The sequence below is a fragment of the Dromiciops gliroides genome, chromosome 1 (assembly GCF_019393635.1).
Source record: "Dromiciops gliroides isolate mDroGli1 chromosome 1, mDroGli1.pri, whole genome shotgun sequence".
Lineage (NCBI taxonomy): Eukaryota > Metazoa > Chordata > Mammalia > Microbiotheria > Microbiotheriidae > Dromiciops > Dromiciops gliroides.
Window position 1 is genome coordinate 546430736 of NC_057861.1, and position 25279 is coordinate 546456014.

The window sequence follows — 25279 nt, forward strand, 5'->3', positions numbered from 1 at the left end:
AGATGTTAAGTAATTTGAAAAATTAAAATTAGTTCATTTAGATGGAAATAGTCACAAAGCAAGTTAAATTAGTTGTATTGATGCTCAATATTAAGCTCATAACAAATCATTTAATAAAAAAAAAATTAAAAGAGCTACTGAGAGCATTGGCTTAACAGGAATCAGAGCACACAAAGAAATACCAGTCTCAACAATCTGTATTCACTAGGGCTAAAAGAAGATGACAATACGCTGAATAACAAGGGAGGCAATAAGGAATGGGAGTGAAGGAGGCCGAGGCAGGATGTCTGCCTAAGTCACTGGGAGGTCTACTCCTCTCCACAGGCAGTCCTGGGAGGTGAGAGATAAGTCAGATCCAAACAGCATCTTGTTTGGTGTTCTCTAGAGTTGCTTATTTCATGTTTCTACCCTATTATCACGTCCTCCATTCTGTGATGTCACTGAGCTATTTTTAAAATGGAAATATAACAGAATCACAACAATTTTAAGTAGGATTAGAACTTGAGAGTCCAGATTCATGCTGAACTAAATTCCAGCTCTCCAGAAGTGACATCCTTCCTTCTTTGCAAAGCCTCTGAATATACAAAGTCAAATATCACATCATCAGTTTCCTGCAGATAGAAAGATAACATGGAAAACTTGCTTTTCAAATTCTTCGTTCCAGCTATTAGGTCATACTCCCTTTCTTGAATATCCTGACCAGAAAAATGGAAAAATATCACACAAAAAAGACTACAGGGTGGAACAAGGAAATACTCTGAATCAATGGTTTTTTAATATATCATAAATCAAGCAAGCATAGTCACAAGAGCACTGAAATCATTTCCCCTTCTACTTCATTACAAGTTATTAACATTACTTAATCTGGGTGAAAGGGAATTCACCGTTGTACTTTTACCCAAGAGTTCATAAGAACTATGTATAAAAAGAAGCATCTTTAAATAACTCAGGCTCAACAGCAGGATAACTTATCAGACAATGAATACAACACAGATTCCGGCTTCTAAGATGGAATCACAGTTTCAAAGAAAAATAGGAGTATTGAGAGATGGTCGTGGAATCAGAAAGATCTGGATTCAAATCTTACCTCTAACATATACTAATTTTGTGATTCTGCAAGTCACAACCTTTCAGTGCCCAAGGCTACTCTCTAAGTGGAACAGTTGATCTGCATTGACAATTTTCTCATTTGGAATTCCCTATGCCATTAAAACCACTCATTTGGAACAAAACAAAAAAATTATATTCTGACTTATTAATGTCTAAACTATATAGTACTAAAAGAATTTTTAAAACAAAACAAAACAAATAAAAGAACAAGGGCAGATAGGTGGCACAGTGGATAAAGCACCGGTCCTAGATTCAGGAGGACCTGAGTTCAAATCCGGCCTCAGACACTTCATACTTACCAGCTGTGTGACCCTGGGCAAGTCACTTAACCCTCATTGCCCCACAAAAAAACAAAAACAAAGCAAAACAAAAAACATAAAATATATAGCACTGAGGAAAATATCAATCAATCAATAAAAATTAATTCAATGTTGACTAATTACCAAGTACTGTGTTAGGCACTGGGCATACAAAAACAAAACTGAAATAGTCCCTGCCTTCAAGAATCTTACATTTTGTCAAGGAAGACAACATGTACATATATGAAATATATACAGGACACATCAAAATACATGTAAGGCAACTTTTGGAACGTGACCCCAAAGTTAGGGGGTAAGAGACAGGGAATCAGAAAAAGCTACATATCGAAAGTGGCATCAGAGCTGAGTTTGAGAGAACACAAGGGACCCCAAGATGCAGAAGTAAGGAAAGAGTGCATTCTAGGCATGGGGAGAGCAAGACAGGAAACAGAATGTCATATGTGAGGAACACTAAAAAGGTCAGTAATCTGTTCTGCTAAGTACCTGAAAAAAGGTAATGTGTGTTGCACCTGCGCAGGTAGCTTGGGGCTAGGCTATAGAGGGCTTTAAAAACTAAAAAGAGTTTATCCTGGAGGCAAAGAGATCATTGCAGTTTACTGAGTAGGAGGATGTCACAGTCATAGCACATTAAGAACATCATTTTGACAGCTAGATGGAGGACAGTTTGGGGAGGGAAGAGACTTCAGATAAGGAAGCTACTGCAAGAGTCCACGTGGAAAATACTAAGTCCCTGAATTAGGGTGACTGCTATAGTAATAGAAAAGAGGGGTCAATAAGAGAGATGCTGTGATTATAGTAATGGCAAAATATGTCAATTGATTACATATGTGGGGAGAGAGAAGAGTCAATGATGATGCCAAGGTTGTGAACCTGGGAGATTGAGAGGATGGTGGTGCCCTTGGCACAAATAAAGAAGCTCAAAAGAGGGATGAGTTTGGGGAAAAAACAATGAGTTCTGCTTTTGACATGTTGCCTTTGAGATATTTGTGGAACATCCAATTTTACATGTCCAATAGGGAGTGGGGATGCAGAATTGGTGTTTTGGAGAGTAGGAGTGGGCAGTAGATCAATCTGGACAAAGATGATAATTAAACCCATGGGTGTTAATGAGGTCACCAAGTAAAGAGAGAAGGGGTGGGGCAGCTAGGTGGCATAGCAGATAAAGCACCAACCCTGGATTCAGGAGGACCTGAGTTCAAATCTGGCCTCAGATACTTCACACTTACTAGCTGTGTGACCCTGGGCAAGTCACTTAACCCCCATTGCCCCACGAGAGAGAGGGGGGGGGGAGAAGGGGGTCCAAGACAGATCCTTGGGATGCTCAGTTAAAAGGAACTCTGGACCAGGCCTAAGGCAGATTGGTATAGTGGTTCAAACTAAAGACTAGAACGAAATGGGGCATGAAGGTAAAAAACCAAAAACTGAAAGGAAAGACAGCAGTACCAAGAAGACTACACATGGAAAGAACAGAGAGCAGCAATCCCAGGCTTTTCCACTGCCTTTTTTTCCCCCAGGGCAATGAGGGTTAAGTGACTTGCCCAGGGCCACACAGCCAGTGTCAAGTGTCTTAGGCTGGATTTGAACTCAGGACCTTCTGAATCTAGGGCCGGTGTTTTATCCATTGCGCCACCTAGCTGGCCCTCCACTACCCTTTCAAAGGGACAAGGTCCAGAACTTAACAACCTGATCTTTGTGCTTGTTGATGCCAAACCTTTGCAGTTCAAAGTGGCTCTCCTGATGTAGTGATTCCTAGCGGGAGTGCCTCCAGAAACAGCAGAGCCATAGTGACAATGTTGATATTCTGGCAGAGGCATCAATCTTCAGCACAGATTAGGTTCATTTGTAGTAAACCAGCTAAGAGGTCATTAGCCCCTCACGTGGAACCAGGCTCTTACAGTCAGGGTCAGTTCTGGGATTTGCAATCAATTCTATGCTCCCTGACCCACCATCCAGAACCTCTCCCACCATGACTGCCCAATGGTGAGGGGGTAGGGTTGATAACCAAATTTTTGTTCCCTTAAAGGGATGTACTGTGGAATTGTTCCTTTTTTTCCTCTAGGGATGGGTAGTTATGCTGCTGATGTTCAGTCGTTTCATTCACATCAAACTCTCTGTGATCTCATTTGGGGTTTTCTTGGCAAAGATACTGGAGTGGTTTGCCATTTCCTTCTCCAGCTCTTTTACACGTGAGGAAGCTGAGACAAACAGAGTGAAGTGACTTGCCCAGAGTCAGACAGCTAGTAAGTATCTGAAGCTGTTTTTGAACTCAGGGCTTCTGCTGGGACCCAGAGGAGACAACTTTGCTCAGGACAATATTGCCTACTGTGAGCCACCAGGTGCCATACACCTTCCCCATCATCCATACAGGGTCTCTGCACTATCTGAACAGCTCCAAGTCCACATTTCTAACACTACCTCCTGCTGATGGTCACTTCTCCTCAAAGATGTTCTTTAGTATGCACATAGGTACATCCATAGTGCAGTCAACACTGACTGAGGAACCCAGAAGCTCCCACAGTAGCCAATTCCCAAAAAGCCCATCTCAAAGGATCACCATTCAAGCTCCTATGCTCAGGCAAAGAAATGAAGAGCAGAAAAGGCAGCCAGAGGTCTGAACCTGCACCTGGATAAGCAGCCGTGACATACAAAAAGATGCCATTTTTGCCAAATTTTTGGAAGGACCTATTCTTCCATCCATCACTGGAAGGGGAGAGAGAGATAGAGACAGAGAGAGAGGGGCAGAGAAAGGGGAGAGAAGGAAGAAAGAGAGAGCAGAAGAGGGAGATCCAAAGAGGGAGAGGAGAGGAGAGGGAGAGACAGAGATAAACACAAAGAGGATGAGAGGAGGGGAGATGAGCTCCCTCTCTGCATCAGGAGAAAGGGCTTCCACACAGGGAGTTCTGACTCAAATGAAATCATAGATATGGACCTTAAAAATGACAACAACAGTAAAGGCAATGCATTAAATGAAGGTAGTCCATGATATCTTTGATCTCAACATCAGATGTGATGCAGTGCAAAGAGTCCTGGATTTGGAGGCTAATGACAGACTCATAGCCCAGCTCTGCCACTTACTACTACTACCTGTGTGCTCATGGGTTGGTCACTCAACTCTTCTAGTCTTTATTTTCCTCATCTATAAAATAAGAAGGTTAGATTAGATGGCCCCTAAGGTCCTTTCAAGTATTTTCTATCTCCCTCACCCTCCAAAGCTCCCTCAAGACTTAAGTAAGTTTGGGCAGCTAGGTGGCGCAGTGGAGACACTTCACATTTACTAGCCGTGTGATCCTGGGCAAGTCAACCCCAATTGCCTCACCAAAAAAAAAAAAAAAAAAAACCCCCAAAAAAAACAAGACTTAAGTAAGTTCCTGGAAGGCAAAGATAATTTTGGTTTTTTTGTTTTTGCATCTTCAGGCCCTACTACATAGTAGGTGTTTAATAAATCCAGGTGGGGGGCGGGGCGTAATCTAGCTTTTCCATTTGTATCCTCAGTTATAGCACAGTGCTTTGCACGCAGTAAGCCTTTCCATTCATTCGTTCGTTCTTGTATACATACATTCACATTTTCAAGATTCACATTGCAAGTCTCCACCACAACTAATGACTTCCTTCCGAGATTACCACCCCTTTTCATTGCATGTATCTTGGATGTACATAAACGTAAGGTCCTTGAGAGCAGGGACCAGGTTTTTGTCTTTCTTGCTATCCCCGGCATTTGGCATCTAAGTAATTTAGCCCTACTAAGTGTGTAGGCAGAGACTAAGTTGGTTAATAAATGCTTCTTGTTGTTTGTTCAGGAAGGGGCCTTTAAGAGACCCATTTAGTCCAACACTTTCGTTTTACAAATGAGGAAACTGAAGGCAGGAGTAGTCAAGAGCCTCAGAGGCAAACTCGGAATTCGAACCCAGAGCCTTTCGCTCCAAAGCCCATGTTCCTCCCTCTCCAGTGACCTCCAAGAGAGAAGATCTTGGGTTTCCCACCCGGGCCTCAGTGAAGCTGGTGGCGCCCATGGCCCCTGCTCCTGTATGAGCTACCTCCACCTCCACCACTGGCCCCGCCCCTTCACCGGTGGCTCCGCCCCCTTCTCCCTCCGGCTCCTACCCTCGCAGATCTGCTCCCAGAGATTCTTCTCCTGCTCAGGCGTAGTCTTAGCATCCGCGGGGGTTTCACTGACGCCTGTGCCCGAGGCCGCGACCGAGACCGCGGCTGGGGCTGCGGCCGAGGGCCCGGCTGCCGGAGACGATGGAGACAACGGAGAGACCGTAGACAAGGTAGACGGAGGAGACTGCGTCTCCGCGAAGGTCCCTCCGGATTCCGCGGGCTCCCCCTCCGGGGTTGGCGCGACCTCCACCACCGGCGGGGGAGCCGGGGCTTTGCGACCGCTTTTCCCGGCCATGGACGCGGTTACCAAGCAACGGCCCAACGCTAAGTTCCGTAACCCGGAAGACCCCGCGCCTAGGCGGCCGCTTCAGAAAAAGAGGCTTTTACTTCCGGGGCACGTAAGAGTCGGTACACACGTGGAGCCAGGAGAGCGGTGATGTGAGGTGAGCGTGGGAGACAAGAAAGGGGAGCAGAGAGTAGAGGATAGAGAGAAGGGGGAATTGGAATTATCCGACTTACTCCTCTCTCGCACCCTGATCTAGCCCTCCTCCAGCGGCCGTCCCGCGTCCTCTCCCTTTCACAGCCCAACTCCTTCAAAAGCCTCGTCTCCCCCCTCCCTGGATTGCCTCACTTCCCACTCCCTTCTTAGCCCTTGTCCGGCTTCCGACCCCACCACCCCTACAGAGGCTGCCCCCCGAGGTCGCCCGCGAGAGCCCCAGGCCCTTGTTATGCGCCAGAGGCACTAGGGCCACCGCGGCTGCGGTGTGGTGCTTTGCTACTCACTACCCCCGGGACCTTGGAACGTCACCCAAACTCTCCTAATGTGTAAAATGAGCGGGTTGGACCGGAACCCCTTCAAGGTCCAAATCAATGATCGATCTGTCAACGAAAGTTTATTAAACAGGTTCTACACCCCGAGGCCAAAAAAATGGACAAAGACCAAAAAGCCGGAAGAGAGGTTGGGTCGGGGCAGGGGAGCGCCACTGCTTGTACAGGCGTAAGAATATATAAAGAGAAAATGATTTTTAAGTCAGTAAGGCGGCATTAGCTCCGTGTGAAATGACTCGATGAGCATCCAGGGAAGGCCGGGATAAGAAGGCGGGGCATGCAGGCCGGGCGGGGGATAGCTTGTGGGAGAGCAGGGAGACGCGGGACTCTTGTAGGGTTTGAATGGATCATCTGACCTCTCGTTTATTATTCTCAGTCAATAGACATGTCTTAAGCTAAGCAGCTGGGGGTAAAAAGACAGCCCCTGCTCTATTAAGAGTCGGTGTTCATGACCAATGCAGAAAGATGTTTCATGTGATTGTACCTATATAACCTGTATCAGATTGCTGTCTTGGGGAGCGGGGAGAGAAGGAAGGAAGGAAGGACGAAAAATTTGGAACTAAAAATCCTATGAAAACAAATGTTGAAAACTATCTTTACATGTAACTGGAAATTAATAAAATACTTTTATGATTTAAAAAAAAAGAAGAGTTGGTGTTCCCCAAGGCACTGCTTAGCTTTTTTCTTTCTCTTCAATTAAACAGCATTGGTTAAGTGTCTGCTCTACGAGAGACACTGTGCTATGGGGTACAGATAGAAAAGTGAGATAATACCCTCCTTCGAGCATCTTTAAGAGGGAAGCATCACGTTTTCGCTGCTAGTCACAGTCCAGAAAATAACAGAGAAGGGGGAGACTAACAGCTGAGGGAATCAGGAAAGGACTTTTGAAGGAGTAGCGTTTGATTTGATCCTTAATGGGAGCTAGGAGTTTCAAGGGGTAGAGGCAAGAAGGAAGCACCTCCCAGGGAAGGGGGACATACTGCAAAAGCATAGAGAACAGCTGTAGGCCAAGTTGCAATATTGCAGTCATCCTTTACTTCTGTCTCTTATTGGCCATATCCAATCAGTTGCCAAGTGGTCCAGATGCTCCCTGTCTGTCTCCTTACAATTCACATAACAGAAACAATCTACCCCATCCCGCCAGGTCATTTAACTCCCTCATTGCCCTTTGAGGACATTAAGGTTCTGAAGGAACACTTTCTGGCTGTAAAAAATGTTAACAATACAGCCCCTTCTAGTTGGCTAGATAAATTTACCTTATATTTTTCTGGGCTCTTGTGTTTGTTTTAGAGGCAGCTAGGTTGCACAATGTATAGAGCACTGGGCCTGAGGAATACCTGAGTTTAAATTTGGCCTTAGACACTTAGTAGCTGACCCTGGATTTTCACTTAACCAATCTCTACCTCAATTTCCTCATCTATAGATGGCGCAGTGGATGGAGCACCAGCCCTGGATTCAGGAGTACCTGAGTTCAAATCTGGCCTCAGACACTTGACACTTACTAGCTGTGTGACCCTGGGCAAGTCACTTAACCCCCATTGCCCTGCAAAAAAAAATAGGGATAATAATAGTGCCTCTCAGGCTACTTGTGAGGACAAAATGAGATAAAATTTGTAAAGCGTTTTTTAAAGTGCTATATAAATTCTGCCTGATTGTATTTCAAAATCCTACTTTGCTTTCGTCTTTTCATCAGGAATGCTTGAAAGTTCTCTATTCCATTTGAAGGTTCCTTTTTTAGCGTAAATTATTCTTGGTTGTAAACCTATATCTTTTACCTTTTGGATATTATATTCTAAGAACTCTGGGTTTTGATAGACCTTTCCAGGTCTTCTGTGAGCCTGACTCTAGTTTCTTGGGATTTGAACTGCTTTTTTTCTGGGTACCTGCAGCATTTTTTTTTCCTTAGATGTGAGAACACTAGATTTTGGTTATGACATTCCTGTTGTTTTGCCTTTTGGGATTCTTTTCAGGAGATGATTGGTAGATTCTTTTTGGTTTTGCCCTCTGGTTCTTTTGGGGGGGGGTGCCCAATGAGGGTTAAGTGACTTTCCCAGGGTCACACAGCTAGTAGGTGCCAAGTGTCTGAGACCAGATTTGAAGTCAGGTCCTCCTGAATCCAAGGCCAGTGCTTTATCCATTGTGCCACCTAGCTGCCCCTCATTTGTGATTTCTTGAAAGATAGTGCCTCATACCATATGCCAAGGTAAATTTCAGATGGACACATGACTTAAACATAAAAGGTGATATCATAAGCAAATTGGAAGAGCAGGGAAGAATTTACCTTTCAGATCTATAGATAGGAGGATAGCTCATGACCAAACAAAGGTTAGAAAAGATCACAGATGATAAAAAGAACAATTTTTATTACAATTTGCACAAAGGTGTTGCACAAATACAATATAATTAAAATTAGAAGATAAACAGGTAACCAGGAAAAAATATTTGCAGCAAGCTTCTCTGAAAAAGATCTCACGTCCAAAGGACATAAGAAACAGGTTCAAAGTTATAAAAATAAGAATCATTCCCCAGTTCCTAAATGATCAAAGGACTTGAACAACCAATTTTTAAAAGAAGGTTATCAACAATCATAAAAAAGCTTCAAGTCACTGGTAATTAGAGCAATACAAATTAAAGTATCTCTGAGGCTCTACCTCACACCTTACAGGTTAATAAAGATAACAGTCAGAAAGTGACAAGTGTTGGGGGACTACAGGAAAACCTGATGCACTATTGAGGGAACTGTGAATTGGCCCAGACATCCTGGAAAGTAATTTGGAACCATGCCTCATTAGTCACGGAACTTTCCATACATTTTGACCCAGAAATATCACTAGTAGGCCCATTTTCCAAATATATCAAAGAAAGAGGAAAAGGACCATTATATACAAAAATATTTGTAGCAGCTCTTTTTGTAGTAGCAAAAAAACTGCACAATGGGGTTGTCCATTTATTGGAGAATGAATAAAGAAACTGCTATAGGAATGTAATAGAATATCATTATACCCTAAGAAATTATTAAAATGAACAGTTTTAGAGGAAACTGGAAACATCTATGTGAACTGATACTATATGAACTGAGTGAATTGAATAAAGCTGAGAGAACAGTTTATATAATGACAAATACATTATAAACAGAAGCAACTTTCAAAGACTTTAGATCTTTGATAAATTCAATAAGAAAGTGTGATTCCAAAGAACCAAATCTGAATGAAGCACGCCATCAGTCTTCTATCAGAAAGGCAATAGAATTAAAATGCAGAAGAGAAATACATCTTTAGACACAGGACTATTAGAATTTGTTTTACTGAGTTTAACATGTTATTACAAGGTATTTCTTTTTAATTCTTGAATAGGGGTGAGGAGAAAGTAGGAGAGACAAATAATAACTGGTTACAAAGAATTAGTATCCAGGCCTCTCCAATTATCCTTTTTTTTTTTTTTAAGTGAGGCAATTGGGATTAAGTGACTTGCCCAGGGTCACACAGCTAGTAAGTGTTAAGTGTCTGAGGCTGGACTTGAACTCAGGTACTCCTGACTCCAGGGCCGGTGCTCTATCCACTGCGCCACCTAGCTGCCCCTCCAATCATTCTTAAATCACCTCTCCTTGGCCTCTTTCCCAGGTCATCCGATTTTTATATCAGATCTCATATCTTCTGTTTCTTTAATCTTTTGATTTTGTTCTAATATTTCTTGCTGGCTCATATAGTCATTGATTTCTGTTTAGTCTATTTGAGGTTTCAGAGTGCATTTCTTTCTTTTAAGCTACTTATCTCCTTCCAATTCTGTTCTCAAGAGCATTTCTTCCCTTCCTCTCTTCCTCCCTCCCTCCCTCCCTCCCTCCCTCCCTCCCTTCCTTCCTTCCTTCCTTCCTTCCTTCCTTCCTTCCTTCCTTCCTTCCTTCCTTCCTTCCTTCCTTCCTTCCTTCCTTCCTTCCTTCCTTCCTTCCTTCCTTCCTTCCTTCCTTCTTTCCCTCTTGCTTCATTTCTTCCAGGCATATACATAGTCTTGGTGGAAAATCCATTTTTTTATTCTTTGAGTCTGTGCTTGTAGTTGTCATGGAGTTAGATTTGCAGTATTTTTCATATAGGTCAGTGTTTTCTTTGACTTACTCATTGACAGTTTTAATTTCTTAACTAGAGTTTTGTGTTAGGGTCAGCTTGGCTCCTTGCTTTGCTTCTGGGTAGGGTGGTCAGTCCTGCTTGTTGTCAACCTAGGATTTCCTGGGTTCTTGTGCTGACCTCCAGCTCCTGGTTTTGAGTCCCATTTGGATCTTGAGGTTGAGTGCTTGATCGGCAGGACCTTCTGTGGTATCTCAAGACAATGTGTTAGCTCAGATCCCCTGGGTCTGAGTGGTGCTGGTCAGTAACATACTAGTTGCTATTTCTAGGGGCTTCCAAAGTATCCACTTGGGACTTTCCCAGAGCCTTACACTCTTCCTGTCTCTGGATAGAGAATTTTGCAAGCTATGTGTCTCATCTCTGATTGTGCTGACTCTGGCTTTCTTGGATGGACAGTCTTTTCTGTTGTCCATAGGATGACCTTTATTTCATTTTTGGAGTAAAAAGAAATATTTAATGTAACTTCTCATGGTATTTCTTGATCATTAGTGAGGCTGATGCAAACTTCAGGATTTTGCTGGAGAAGGTATGTGGGTATTTCCCTTTCAGAAAGCTTTTTTATCAGGAAACTCCCCATAGTAATTTCTCCAAGGATATAATATTGGAAATATCTGCCTACGTTTTTGATGATTTAATAAAAATAGCTAGCAATTAGTTAGCCCTTTATGGTTTGCAAAGCATTTTACAAATATTATCTCATTTAATCCTCAGAGCAATCCTGGGAGATAGATGCTTATTATCTCTATTTTACAGATGAGGAAATGGAGTTAGGTAGCAGTCAGGTGACTTTTCCAGGGTCACAGAGCTACTATGTCTAAGGCTAGATTTGAACTCAGATCTTCCTAACTAGTTCCCGCCTTCTGTCCACCGTACCATCTAGATGCCCTCCATGTTAACTAATTTATTCTGGCTTACAGTTACTTTCTGTTGACTAAACTTCAGCACCTGTTGTATCCCCAAAGCCTAGCACAAAGCTTTTCCATATAGTGAGCACTTGATAAATGTTGTTTGAATTGCATTGAAATAATTTCCTACAAGAAGCCTACCCAGAGTGGAACTAGGCTGTTGGCAGCCCTGTATGTTTGCTTATTAATTGTTTGAGTTTGTTAATATCCTTTCTGCACTGGATGTCAACCAGCTGGGCTGGAGACAATAATTGTGCATGTCCATCTGATGCATTTAGCTCTAGAATGCAGTGAAAATGCTTTTTGGTGGTGGCGGTGGTGGTGGTTGTAATAGTGTTTGAAAACTTTGGAGTCAGTGAATCCAAGATGTGCCACTCATCTCCTGATAGAGAGTTGCTGCAGAATGGGATATACACCTTTGGATATGGCTAATTTGGGAATTTGTTTCCCCAAACTATGCAGCTGGGGGGGGAGGGTTGTTTTTTTAATTTTTATTAATTTACATATTGGGGAGGAACTGGTTAATTTTTTTAAATGCTAAATTGAAAAAAGTAAACTATTAAAAAAATAAAACATTGAGGTTTGAGAAATAAGAAAATCTGGGTTGAAGCCAAAAATTCTGGTCAGTTTGTGCTGTTGTTTTGTCTTGCTATACCCACTGCTTATATCAGAAACCTTTATTAAGTGCCACCTGGCCCTAGAGCCAGGGATTCTTGATATTCTTTGGGTCATGAAACCCTTTGGCATCCTTTTCTGAAAATGTTTTTAAGTGTAGAAAATAAAATACAAAGGAAATGCAAAGGATTATAATGAAAACCAATTATATTAAGGTAAGAGTTATCAAAAAATTTATTTCAAAAACCCAAGGTCATGAACCCCTAGTTTAAAACCCCAGCTCTGTACATTCTGGAACTAATTATGCAGACCCTACCTTCTGGTATCCTCCAGTCATAGAATTAGAAAATGCCTGAGGTGAAAGGGGATTATCTGGTCCAACTACTTCATTCTGCGAATGAAACTGAGTGGAGAAGGGAAGGGTCTTTGCCAAAGTAAAACAACTCATTAGTCACAGAGATCAAAAGAGAACCCAAGTCTGATGCCTAGCCCAATAGATTGTCTTCCTATTAAGCTCTTTCCCTGGCTAGCATCAGCCTAGAAGCGGGTGTGAAAGGAACATGTGAATGAGTTAACTATTTACAAAATGGTACCGACTGGAGGGAGCTGCTCACTGGAGTGCAATGTCTAATGGATCATCCAATTATCTCCAACTTTTCTTTATTGACCATCCATCACAGGTGCCAGGCCCCTTCAGAGGAGGCCTTCTGTGGGCCTCTGAGGAGTTAGGCCTTAGGAAGGCAGTCAGAATAAGAAGGGTTTTGGGGTCATTCCTTATGAAGACCCTTCCAGCAAGTGGGGCTGTGTAACCTGGAGACACAATAGAGTATTTATTTCTCCCTCCACCAATCTTCAACCTGTTCCCACTATTATACTTAATATTTTTAATTCATTGCTTTTCCACTGCCCTTTGTATTTTTTTTTTCCCAGCACCATATTCTAATGGGTATCATCCTACTTCTTCACTTCCTTGGCTTAGGCTCTCTTGTTCACTCTGTTGACCCATATCTTTTTGCATTTGCTTAAAGGTGTCTTAGGCCATGGATTTATAATTGGCTCTCTTGGACATTGCCCTAAATTATCGGCTCTCCTTTCTCCTTTTCTTCCCAGGTTGTACTTGCCATTCCCTGTGGCAGAAACCATTTGAATAATTTGCTACTGTCTCATTTTTTCATTTCAATTGAAAATTCTTTTGATAAGAGTTTTGCAAATTTTACAAAAATTCTAGGCAGGTAAAGTTTTGTTTTGTTTTGTTTAAAACTCTGCCAGAATGTGTCAGGGGCAGAACACTCAAACCCAGGTTTTCCTACCTCACCTGCTGATTCTCTATACACTGTTCCATGTTTCACTCTTAATATATATATTCTATGTTTGTGATGTGTGAGTATACACAGACAGAAAGTAATTTTTCTTCCTTTTCCTCAATAATCTAGAAACTGACAGAGAACCATCATCATTTGCTGATGTACATAAAAATGCTGTGGAAAGACCATGTTACGAAGTAATTTGCATGATTTCTTTTTTCAGCAATGATCGCCAAGGAGGAGAAATTGGACTTTGGCAAGGAAACAAGAGAAAAAAAGAAAAAGAAGAAAAAGTCCAGGGCAGTGGAGGAGGATACCTTGGATGTGGAACCTCTAGTCAAAAAAAAGCCATCCCAGAAGGATGTGGCGCCCCCAGACGTGGTCCCAGAAATGCCCCTGATGAAAAAGAAAAAGAAGAAGAAGAAAACCCAAGAAGCAGAGAGCACAGACAGAACTCCCCATGAGGATAGCACAGAGGCCGAGACCATGGGCAGAACCAACTCCCTGAAGAAGCATCATAGCAGAAAGGAACTGCTTCCAAGCCTGCCTGAGACCCCAAGCGAAGGGAAGAGAAAGAAGACAAAATCATCCCTCTCTCACCCTCCAGGAGCAGAGACAGGGGTGGCTGCAAAACTGGAAGGGGACTCTGACAGAAAATCTAAAAAGCGGAAAAAGGACAAGAGGTTGGACCAGGAGCCCAGGGAGGCCCTTTCTGACCCTATGAAGGAGGAGGAGGAGGTGGAGGAAGAGAAGAAAGAAAAGGCGTGTGAGCCCATAGAACAGAGACAGGGAGAGGAGAAGCAGGAACCCAGCAGTCTCGGGGACTCTGGCACCAAGAAGAAGAAAAAGAAGAAGAAGAAGAAGACTTACAGGCAAGAGGAGGAGGAGGATGGAACTGTTAATGTGCCCGTTAATGAGGGCCGTGTAGAGGACCCCAATGCCTTCAGCAGCTGCAAAAAGAAAAGCCACAAAAGGAAGCAGCCCAAGGCCGAATTGGCAGAAAGCGTCCCCCAAGCAGACAGCCCCAGCAGCACCAAAAAGAAAGGGAAAAAATCTAAGACACAGATAGAGCTGCCCTCTGCTGAAGAGCCTGCTCAGAAGAAGAAAAAGACGGCGGCAGGTAGGAAAGTGATGCAGGACCCTCCAGGCCTGGGCATGGTAAGTCTTTCCCAGAAGTTGATTCAGTGTGGGCATGATGAGGCTCTTGGCCTGTGCCCCAGGGGAGTCTGGGCCTTTGTTGTCCAAAGAAAGGACGTAGGCACATAGAGACACCAAGTGTGCGCGCACACAAGCACATGCCCCCTAACTGCAGAGGGTGCCAGACCGGTGTGTGCTAGGGCTACATGGTTCAGAGAAGGAAGTGGGGCTTCCCTCCTCGACTTCATCTTTAGAGGCCTGGAGCTTCTGCTGATCTCCTCCTGGTACTCTTCCAGGGGTTAATCGTTTTTGCTCCTTTTGGCATTCTTGGCCTGGCCATGCCCTTGGGCTCTGTTTCTTTCCCTGCCCTCTGCATTAGGGTTCCTTGGTCATGTTTTTTCCAGTCCTTGGGCCTCATGGGAGAAAATGCAATTGGTTTAACTGACCTCTGAGGCCCCTTTCAGCTTTAAAAGTTCTATTAATTTGTGTCCTTCTGTTTGTTCTAATACTGTTTCAGGGCGGGCATGGGGTATGGAAGAAGCCATTCTGGTGTTCACAGGCCTTTGTGCTTGGCTTTATAGTCTTCGGTCATGTTCCCCTTCAGCTTTGTTTCCAGAATGAGGAGGCTTGATCTTTATCGTCTTCCACTGGAAACTACTCAATGCTGTCAACATTGGCCACTGGGCTAGTTGTGCCAGAAGTGCCAGAGTTTCCCTTGGTCAGGGAAATTACTATGAGGATCCTATGAGCCGTATCCGCTTCTTAGCTTTTGGAAAACATTTTTTGTTCACTCCCTCCTTTCCCCCCGCCCCCTTATACACAAAGGCACCAGAAGTTCTAAAAGGCCAAAATACAGAACTCTGCTCTAATTAAGCAAGGACAGGATGTACCTTTCGTGGATAAGGAAGAGAATGTGACCACAAGCTTTCCAACTTCCATATATAGCAGGGCCAAGATTAGAACACAGGTCCCCTGTGTGACAGAGAGGTAGAATTTTTTGAGGGAATGAATGGTGTAGAGCAGGGATGGCAAACATGTGGCCAACCACCAAACATGGAGAATGATCCTTATGTACGATCTAGAGAACCCTGTTTCTCTTTTGAGTTTGACACCACAGGGAGAGAGGACCTAGTGCATTCCAGTCTTAACCACCAGGAAGATGTTCCTAGGAATTCATTCTGGGCCTTTAAAAAAATGCATAAGTAGGAATGTACATTTTTGGAAATTTAGAATCTGTAGGTGAGAAAGGGGGGATTTTTTAAATGTGTGGTGTTGTTTTTTTCCTCTCTCCTGGTGACAGAAGGGGAGGAGTGAGAAATGCAATATAATCAACACTCTTAATTGAGTCCTATATGGTTCTCAGGGCACTATTTATGAACATACAGGGGTATTCTATATAATTTACAGAATAATTGTAGTTGTATTTATTTTTTTATTTTTTGAGAGGCAATTAGGGGTTAAGTGACTTGCCCAGGGTCACACAGCCAGTAAGTGTTAAGTGTCTGAGGCCAGCTTTGAACTCAGGTACTCCTGACTCCAGGGCCGGTGTTTTATCCACTACACCACCTAGCTGCCCTGTAGTTGTATTTAAAGAAGCAAAAGCCTATAGAGAACAACAGAAAAATATTTTGGGCAGGATATGTGCATGTGTGTTTTGGTTTTATTTTTGTTTTTGATAAGAAACCCCCAAATATAGCTCAGGAGGAAAAGTGTGGATTCAACCTTGCCAGTTCACCCACATTTTTTTCCCTTGGCCCTTCACATAAGTGCCATCTTGATGGAAGGCATTGTGCTAACATTAGGGAAGATGTTACAAAGATGGGGCAGGGAGTACTCCAGTTTGGCTGAAACATGGCGCGGGTAAAGGAGAATAACATGACAGAAGACTACAAGGGTCTTTGTGGGGGTCCTCGATACCAGACGAGGGACTTGGACCTTCCTTGGTAGGCTTTAGCGGCCACTGAAGATTTTTGAGCAGAGTAGGGATGTGACCAGATGCACACATGTGAGTAATGCATACTTTGCAGCAGAAGATAGAGGGTCTGACTACTAGAGATCACTAGGACCTCCTCCCTATTATCAGAAGAAACTCCCGAATGAGGGCCAGATGTTTTGAGGCCATCAGAACAACAGGGTCATGTGGCTTTGGGCTGACCTTTTAACTTTATCACAGCTTGACTCCTTACAGTAAAATGGGGACTTTCCTATTTTCCTACTTTCCCAGGATGAATGTGTTCTGAGGACAGGTGAACATGGAAAATCTCTTTGGTTGAAGAGGAACAAAATAAACAATGTTTTTACATGTCCTTTAAGGTGACATCCTCCTCTCCTGCCATTAGTCTCCCCAGAGCCAGGGTAATTGACCCTTGGTCATTTAAACTGAATGGGTACATACCACTGGATAATTCATGTGGCCTTTAATGTGGTAGGTTTTTCTTTTTTACCTTGGATGAAAGGCAAGAAAATTTTATCCAGATAAATTTTCTAATCGAATTGTCCATGTTGCAGAACGGCAGCAGATTAGCACTCATTTGAATTTCTGTAGCTGCTTATGGAGGTGAAATAATGAGAGGTGAATGATGGGATATGGCCAATTATCGAGGCCTGGAGGATAAGACAGTTCTGCCTCTGCACTGGCCTGGGAAGTAAAAGAGGAGAGCATGGGAACCACTTTCCCTCTGCTGAACCCCTGACCATCAGCCATGTCTGATGTCTCGAATCATAAAAGCTGATGAGAGAGCTAGAATTTGCTGTTGTGATTGAGAAGGCACCCAGCTGTTCATTTGCCATCATAGATTTCAGTTTGGGGGGGCATGGGGAGTGGGGAGAATGGCAGACTGGGAAAATAAAGAGGACATGTGACTCTGAGATGTAGGCTGTTTCCTATCCCACTAGAGCAGTGAAAGGAAAATGGATTTATTCTGGGCTGTGTTTCCCCTATGGGGTTGGAAATTTGTAATTCCAAGTGGTTTTGTGCAATCAAGCACCTCCCCAGGGCTGGAGACATGACGGGAACTGAGTATGAGAGTGATCAAGGTATGTGTTATCTTATTTAAATAATTTTTTAATTACAAACTAGTAAATCAATAAATATGAACATTTCTGCAGAAATGGGTATTCTATGTGAAACTGGTGATCTGTTATATAGTTTGGTATTTGTTGTATCTAACGTATTGAGTTTATCATGGTAATAATAGCATGACCCTGCTTGTCTCTTTCCTTTTCTAAACTTCCCTCTTAGTGTTTTTTTAATGTTTCGTTGAGATTATTTTCTCTCTCCTTTTTTTTAAACATCACTATCACTACACCCTCCCCACATTTTTCTTTCCCACCAAAATAAAAGCCTTGTAAGAAATAAGTGTAATTAAGCAAAATAAATGGGCATCGAAATATTAACATCCAAAAATGTATGTCTTAATCTAGCCTATAGTCCATCACTTCTCCACCAAAAGGTATGGTGTTGGTTTGTGATCCATAATTGGAAAAGGGGAAGGGGATCTTGGGTTTCTAAGAATTAACCAGGAGGTAACGTGACTCCCTTTCCATTTGTAGAAGTAAGAACTCTGCCTCAGCCACTGTTGGATTGAGTTTATACAACTCTTTGGGGGTTTTTGATGGTTCGTTTTGAGTTTTTACAACTCATCGACCTATACCTTTCTTAATGGAAATGAGGACAGACTAGACTATCTAGGAAGAAACAAACTATAGCTCTAATTAGTTCTGTTGAGGAAAAAGTTGTAGAACAAAAGGACTTCAGGTAATTGCTTAAAGATCGACTATTTCTCCCCTTGCTTCTTACAGGAGTAGTTGTGTAAGTCATGTATTCAAAAGGGTTTTATGTAGGCAAGGAAGGGAGGGAGGAGAGAAATCAGCCATATTTTCAACTTTGTTTATGGGTTGTTTTTTAGTGTGTTTTTTTTTTAAGAGCTAAAAATAAACCCTCCAGTCAAACTGGCCGATGTCTTCCATGTCTTAGTTATTATTTCCCATTTGATTTATTGTAATTGTTTAGGTAGGTTCTGTATTTGCTTCCCATCTCTTTTGACCTCTTCACACCACTTTAAAAGTTACAAGGGGCCTCATAGGCTAGTACAGTCTTAATGGTTGCTAATATTTATGGGCTGGACCTGCGATTTCATAAGTGTCCAGTGCGGATACTCTGCCATCCTGAGTCCCCAGCTGTTCTTTAATTTACAATCTCAGTTGTTTGAGATTAAGTAACTTGTTCTGGGATGCAGGGACAGGATGAGCCTGAGGCCATATTTGAAGTCAGGCCTAACCTATTCTGAAACCAGCTGTATTTACTACCCACACTGCTTCTCAGCTGTTAGTTACAGCGTGTTTCGATTTTAGCACACACTATCTCACTTGGTCAGCATACCTCTGTGAAGTAAGTTTTAACTCAGTTTTATAGACAAACCGATCATCCCAGAGTTTGGGTGACTTGATCATGGTCAGTAAACATCTCCCTAATCCATTGTTCTTTCCATTTTGCCGTACTACCTCTCCTGTACTTGAGCAAGAACGCTCTCTAACATCCTTGACATTTTGTGGTCACCTGGCCTCAGCTTGTGACCATCCTCTTTCCTAGTTCCTAGCTGTCAGGGCATTCTACTGTGCCTTGGGCTGCCTGATGAGCTGTGCTGTTGGTACCAGAGCACCGAGCCTGACCAGGCTTCCCGGCCTCACTGACGGCTCTCCCTTCACCACCATGTTTCCTCGGATATGATCATTACATTATTGGTCCCTATCTTGATCCTTGGAGATGACATGTTTCTCTCCCCATAGCAGTTTTCCAGCTCTCGATGCTGGACTGTTGAAGACCTTTGCCCGTGTACACGCACTTGCATGTGTCACATGAATTTCTGCTTTTACTATTCAGGCACATGAATCAGACTTGGAAGTGCTATCTGAGAAAAAGGGAAACTTGGATGAAGTCACCATAGACATGGTACAGTAAAGCATCTGCTAACCTGTATTGCCATCTGGTCTTTTACAAGTTAGTGCCAGTAGCCATTACTGTGGGCATGAGTCACAGTCTTTGTAACAGAAGTCCACAATTGCCTTACCTGGTGACAGGGCGGGAATCTGGTAGAATTTGGAAAATATATTGGTCTACTACACATGAGGCTCCTCTAAAGGCATATTTTTTAAATGTTGGTTTAGGGGCAGCTAGGTGGTGCAGTGCATAGAGCACCAGCACTGGAGTCAGGAGGACCTGAGTTCAAATCTGGCCTCAGACACTTGACACTTACTAGCTGTGTGATCCTGGGCAAGTCACTTAACCCCAATTGCCTCACCCTCCCCCCAAAAAAGTGTTGGTTTAGGAAAATGCCCCCCCCCCAAGGAAGTGATTGGTAAGGGTGTTCTAGTTAGTCTTTTTTTTTTTTTTAAATTGAATTTGATCTTACTACTCGTGATCATGGTCCTTGCTATTTTATTTCGGCACCTCATAACTTTATGGGATAGGGACGCAAAATCCTGAGGAGTGAGAGACTTAGAGACAAGTTGCATAGAGTCACAGTTGCAAACTATTGCTTTATCTGAGTTTAGAATTTCTTGCCTAGGCTTTTTGGTTTTTATAGTAATATCCCAGTTATCTGAAGATTTATTTAGTAAGCTCAACCATCAATCAGTCAAACAAGAATTCCATTCACTCATTCATTATTTATTCATTTGGGGGTTTTAGTTTTGTTATTTATTATTGTCGTTCCTTTCTTTTTGAATTATGAGTTCCAAACTCTCACCTTCCCTTTCACCCCCTCCTACAAGCATTTTATTAATTGCTAACCATATTCCAGGTACTGTGTTAAGCACTAGAGATACAGAGAAAAAGCAAAAACAGTCCTTGGCCTCAGGGAATAAGGAAAGACATACATAGTTATACAGACTGAATCCAGTCACCTGAGAAGCATGATAGATTTGAGCCCCTGGGGAAAAAAAAACAACAAAACAATTCACAAAACCCAGTCATTTAAAAATGACTGATTTCTTGGAACATAAATAAAAGTATCACATTTGTCAAGGAGGAACAATAAAGGCAGTCATACAAACAGCAGGATGCTATATATAAGGAAAGCTATATAAAAACTACTGCATTACCACACAGTAGTGTTGTAATGATCTCACCGAGTCACTAAAGAAAAACAACATTCTGTTTGAGGAAGCAAGGAGGTGTGTTTTGCATAATAAATCCCAAATGGTTAAAGTAAAGATTTGTCATGCAAGGTAGGGAGGTTTCTCTTATTTGGGAAATTTACTTATGTGGACCAGCAGATTCTCTTATAATGCCTGATAAAATGAGGTGGAACATTGAACTAATCCTACCTTGTGTTGGGAATAACAAAGTCTCAAGACATTTTAAAAAATCCACTCTTCTCCTTGATGTATCCTTTAACTGATGAAACACACTTCATTTTATTGTAATAAAGCTAAGGATGGTTTTTGCCCTTTCTCTCTTTCCTCCCCAAGTCTTGACTTTACCTTAATCTGGCATTGAGACATACGTGAGAACATTTGTTGTCTCTTTTTCCTTTGCTTTGTTTTCCTCTCACTCAGGTCAGAAGAAAGGCCTTGCAAGAAGAAATTGATAGAGCATCTGGGAAAACTGAAGCTCTCAAAACCAAAGTGGAAGTGGTATGTATGAAATGGGACCTGGGTCTTTGCAGCATCATGTCAGAGAGCAGCCGTGCTCTCTTCAGCATGCTAGTCACGCTCCCCTTTTGGCGTACCAGCCTGTCTTTGGATTGCAAATTTGAGGTCATGCTGTAGAACAAATTAGTCCAATCCCCAGAGATGGCATGAGATGACTGGCCTGTTCCCTCAGCAGTGGGTATTGTACTAGGCTTTAATTTCCATCATTAGTGCAGAAAAATATCGTTTGCCCTGCACCCACCTTGGAGTGGTAGCTGAGGTAGGTTAGCCACAAAGACCTTGCTCTCATATTTTTAACTATAGGACATTGGGGATATAAATCACCAACTCACTTCCCACCGAATGTCTGAAAGGCCTCTGGAAAAGTACAAAAAGGGGGGGAAAGGCATCTCTCCCCTGGGGCTTTGGCACCTTCTTTCTAAGCACAGCTTTGATGGGAAGCTTTTTAGCAAGGCTAAAAGGACCTAAGGGAAAGCTGAAGAGAGCTCTCACCCTAGCATAGGGCTCATCTTGACCGCTTGTGGGGCGAACCATTTCCTGCACATGTCAGGTATGGAGGAAACACCCAAAGGAACCTGGTGGCTTCTGCATCCTGTTATGGCTGTCATAGGCCCTACCTAATGTCATTCTTAGACTAGGCAGCTGAGTTTACCTCTTTTTCCAATGCCTCACCTTGACAGGTCAATTTTGAACTTAGAATCCCCCACAACTCTCCTGTCTTTGCTTATCGTCCATTCCTGGCCCTCGGCAGTTACAGGGCCACATCAGCTGCCTTCTATGTGAACTTTTGGGGGGGGGTAGGGGGGTGGGCAGGGCAATGAGAGTTAAGTGACTTGCCCAGAGCCACAATCTTTATGGGCTTTTGCAGGGATTGGTGTTAGCACCACCAGGGGTTGGCTTTATTATTAGTAGCCAGGCTGAAAGCTGCTGGCATGACTAGCCACAATTGATGTCATAGAAATCACATGGAAAGGAACCAGTGAGCATGCAGTCTCTGTGGCTCTCCAGATGGGTTACACAGACATGTCCTAGTGGCTTTAAAGTCATTCAGAGAGGCTTCTGATAATGATAATGATTCCTATGGGGTTATTGGCCTTGTGGGGGAAAATCAGGCACAAGACTAATTTGCCTGCTCTGTAAAGAGCAGACTGGAAATGCTGCCTTAAAAGGCGAATGCAGAATAACTACCAGCAGTTCACTTCAGAAATCACAGGGTTTGGAAAGCTGTAATTATTCTTGCGTCTGCGCTGCCCAAGTCCTCAACAGCAGGAAAGTGTCACACGGTGAATTGAGGCAGCTGTTGGACCAACCTGCAAATAGCTCTCTCCCCAGGCCGACAGAGTAATGAATAGAGGCTGACATTTGCTTTTATGGGGGGAAATTCTCCTACAATATGGGGGATCTGAAGTGTGTTGGCCGATCTGGCTCAAATGGCAGAACCCCTTGGCTATTTCATGCATGATATAAAGTGTTTGGTTCATCTTGTTGTCCCAATTTACCAAACTTGAAGATGGGATTCCTGTTTGTTCTCTGGTTAGGGAGGCAAGGTGGGCTGGTGAAAAGAGCATTAGGCCTGGAGGAGGAGATCTGAATGTTCTAAAACCAGCTCGGCGTTCTCCCCAGTGGAGGAAGGGAGGAAGGGAGGGATGATGACACATCTCCCTAAACGCCATCTTTAAAATCTCCTGGGGTGTTGGAGGTTCAGTGGTTTATAAATTTTAGAGCACTATATAATGAAGGGGAGAGGAGGCTAGAGAAGGAGTTTCCGTTTTAGCTCTTAACAGTCCCAGTTCAGGGGCAGCTAGGTGGCGCAGTGGATAGAGCACCGGCCCTGGAGTCAGGAGTACCTGAGTTCAAATCCGGCCTCAGACACTTAACACTTACTAGCTGTGTGACCCTGGGCAAGTCACTTAACCCCAATTGCCTCACCGAAAAAAAAACAAAAACAAAAAAACAGTCCCAGCTCGGTCTCCACTACAGTTAGGAATGCGCTATGGACTTCTCATGTTTGCATTTCTAAATCCAACTTCCTTTTTTCTGTTTCTTTTCAGTGACTTTATGGATATTCAAATTGTTTGGAAATGGGATGGGAAGAATGGAACTAATTCATAGCCCTGGGTTTTTTAAATTGCCCTTGTGACTCTATGTGCCCAAAGAGAAATGAGGTGGCCAACATTAAATGGAAATACTAAGAATCCTCCATATGGGTGTCAAATTCCCATTCACTGGGAGTGGTTTGTCCTTAGGGTAAAAGTAGGAACCTCTTACTTTAGAGAGATTTGTTGCATTTAAAATCAATGGTTCCTAAATTAACAAGCATCTTGCATTCAGTGATGGAATCATCACTAAATCTGGCAGGCCCAAACCAAAGATCTCATTCCCAGGAAAAGACTGTATTAATAGGAAAGAGGACACTTTTCCAAGTTCTCCAAAGAGTGGTGACTTGGGGACTCAGGGCCTTATGGGCCCTTTGCTCTTCTTGAGACACATCCAGCCTTTTCCTGGGACAGACTAAACTGTTGTGAGAGAAAGCTTTGGAAAATCTCGGAGAGGGGAAGGAGGCTGCCGGCTGTGGATGGGATGGATAGTCTTCAGAAGGACCTGGCTGCTGCCTGCAAGTGCTGAGACTTCAGGGCCGTGAGGTTTCAGGGAAAGGAGAAGCTTGGAGGTGCTTTTGTCAGTTAGCTGGGGGTTGTGGGGCTGGGCAAGGGGCAGAACTCATACCATCACTTGAAAAGGCAAAGGCTCTTATGCTTCAGGGCAAGGGAGTGAGCCCCTTCCAGCCCAGAGAGGTGGCTGTTCACAAAACTTGGTGCAGGCAGGGAGAGGTTCTAAGACCTCTTCTTTCGTTTGGTGGTAAACCAAGCTAAAGTCAGAGCTCCAGCCTTCAGACAAGTTAGTCTGACACAGAAAACCACTATTTGGAGACCACTGCTCACACACCATTTCTTGGTTAATCATGTCAAAAGTTTGTCATTGGGGGCAGCTAGGTGGCGTAGTGGATAAAGCAATGGCCCTGGATTCAGGAGGATCTGAGTTCAAATCCAGCCTTAAACACTTGACACTTACTAGCTGTGTGACCCTGGGCAAATCACTTAACCCTCACCGCCCTGCCCCTCCCCCCCACCCCCCACAAAAAAGTTTGTCATTGGTCACAAGGACCAGGCGAAACAGGGTAAGTGATTCAGGGCAAAATCATCCCCATTCCTGGACAAACTCAAAAGATCCCTTGTTGCCCTCCTGCACAGACAAAGGATAGATAGCATCCTGAGGATCAAGAGCTGTGAGGCAAGGAAGGAAGATTGCAGTTCTAAGCCAAAGAAAATAACCTTGTTTGGTTTTTTTGTTTTGTTTCTCTTTAAACAGCCTACACAGTTTGGCCAATGGGATACAGCCACTTTTGAAAATTCAGACCAAAAGATGAAATTTCTGAGACTTATGGGAGGCTTTAAGAATTCTTCCCCATCACTCAGTAGTTCTCCGGGCACCCTGGGGAAACCAAACATGGCTCTGAACAAGCAGGCTGCCGCCACCTTACAGCAGAACCTACAAGTGGAGTTTGACAGAGCAATGAGCTGGAAGCAGCAGCGTGGAGTTGGACTCGGCTACTCGGCTTCTACAAACAAAAACAAATTATTTTATATAGACAGAAATGCATCCAGATCTGTAAAGTTTAATGATGATTAGCAGTGTCTTGTTCTCCCTTCCCCCCAAAACACTATAGTTATTTTTAGGTTTTCTATTCATGAGTTAAAGGTTGAGCTGCTTTTTTTCAATATTGAGGCAGCAAAGCTTCAGTTTGTTGGAATTTCAAAGCCCCTTGAGGGGCTGGAAGATAACTGCATTCTAAAAGCCAGTATAGTATTTCTGTTATTAAAAACACTTTTGTGTTTAGTGTTCAGAATCATTCTGGACTAGTATAGGCCACAGTATGCTAATACCTTTTTAAAGTTGCTCTTTCTCCCCCCCCCCCCCAGCCAGGCCAAAGTTGTGGCCTGGGTTCTTTTACAACTAGGATTTGATAATGATAAATATGTAATAGTGAAACAATTTTGTTTGTTTTATCTGGGCAGTAGGAGGTAGCTCTGGGAAAACAAGCAATCGTGAAATGTCCTAGGAGAGTCATAGCCAGACTTTGATGTTAAATGTCTTAGCATTTCTAAAATAAACTTTTTTCTTTAAATTGT

The 25279-nt window shown here is 43.2% G+C and overlaps 2 protein-coding genes across 5 annotated transcripts in view; one reads left to right on the forward strand and one right to left on the reverse strand.

Moving 5' to 3' along the window:
- IQCK (IQ motif containing K) overlaps positions 1-5830 on the reverse strand; it is a 138272-nt gene extending 132442 nt beyond the window's left edge. For all 3 annotated transcript variants that reach the window (XM_043978078.1, XM_043978077.1, XM_043978076.1), the window contains exon 1: positions 5532-5830. In XM_043978078.1, the coding sequence (XP_043834013.1) occupies positions 5532-5826 (295 nt within the window). In that variant the 5' untranslated portion in view covers positions 5827-5830. The remainder of the gene's footprint in view (positions 1-5531) is intronic.
- Positions 5566-25279, forward strand: KNOP1 (lysine rich nucleolar protein 1). Of its 2 annotated transcripts, XM_043978068.1 has the most exons (5): positions 5566-5974; positions 13525-14459; positions 19321-19389; positions 20997-21074; positions 24459-25279. In XM_043978068.1, the coding sequence occupies exons 2-5, from the start codon at positions 13527-13529 to the stop codon at positions 24777-24779; spliced, it is 1401 nt and encodes a 466-aa protein (XP_043834003.1). In that variant the 5' UTR covers positions 5566-5974; positions 13525-13526; the 3' UTR covers positions 24780-25279. The 2 variants fall into 2 exon arrangements, with proteins under 2 accessions (XP_043834003.1, XP_043834004.1); XM_043978069.1 differs by lacking the exon at positions 19321-19389.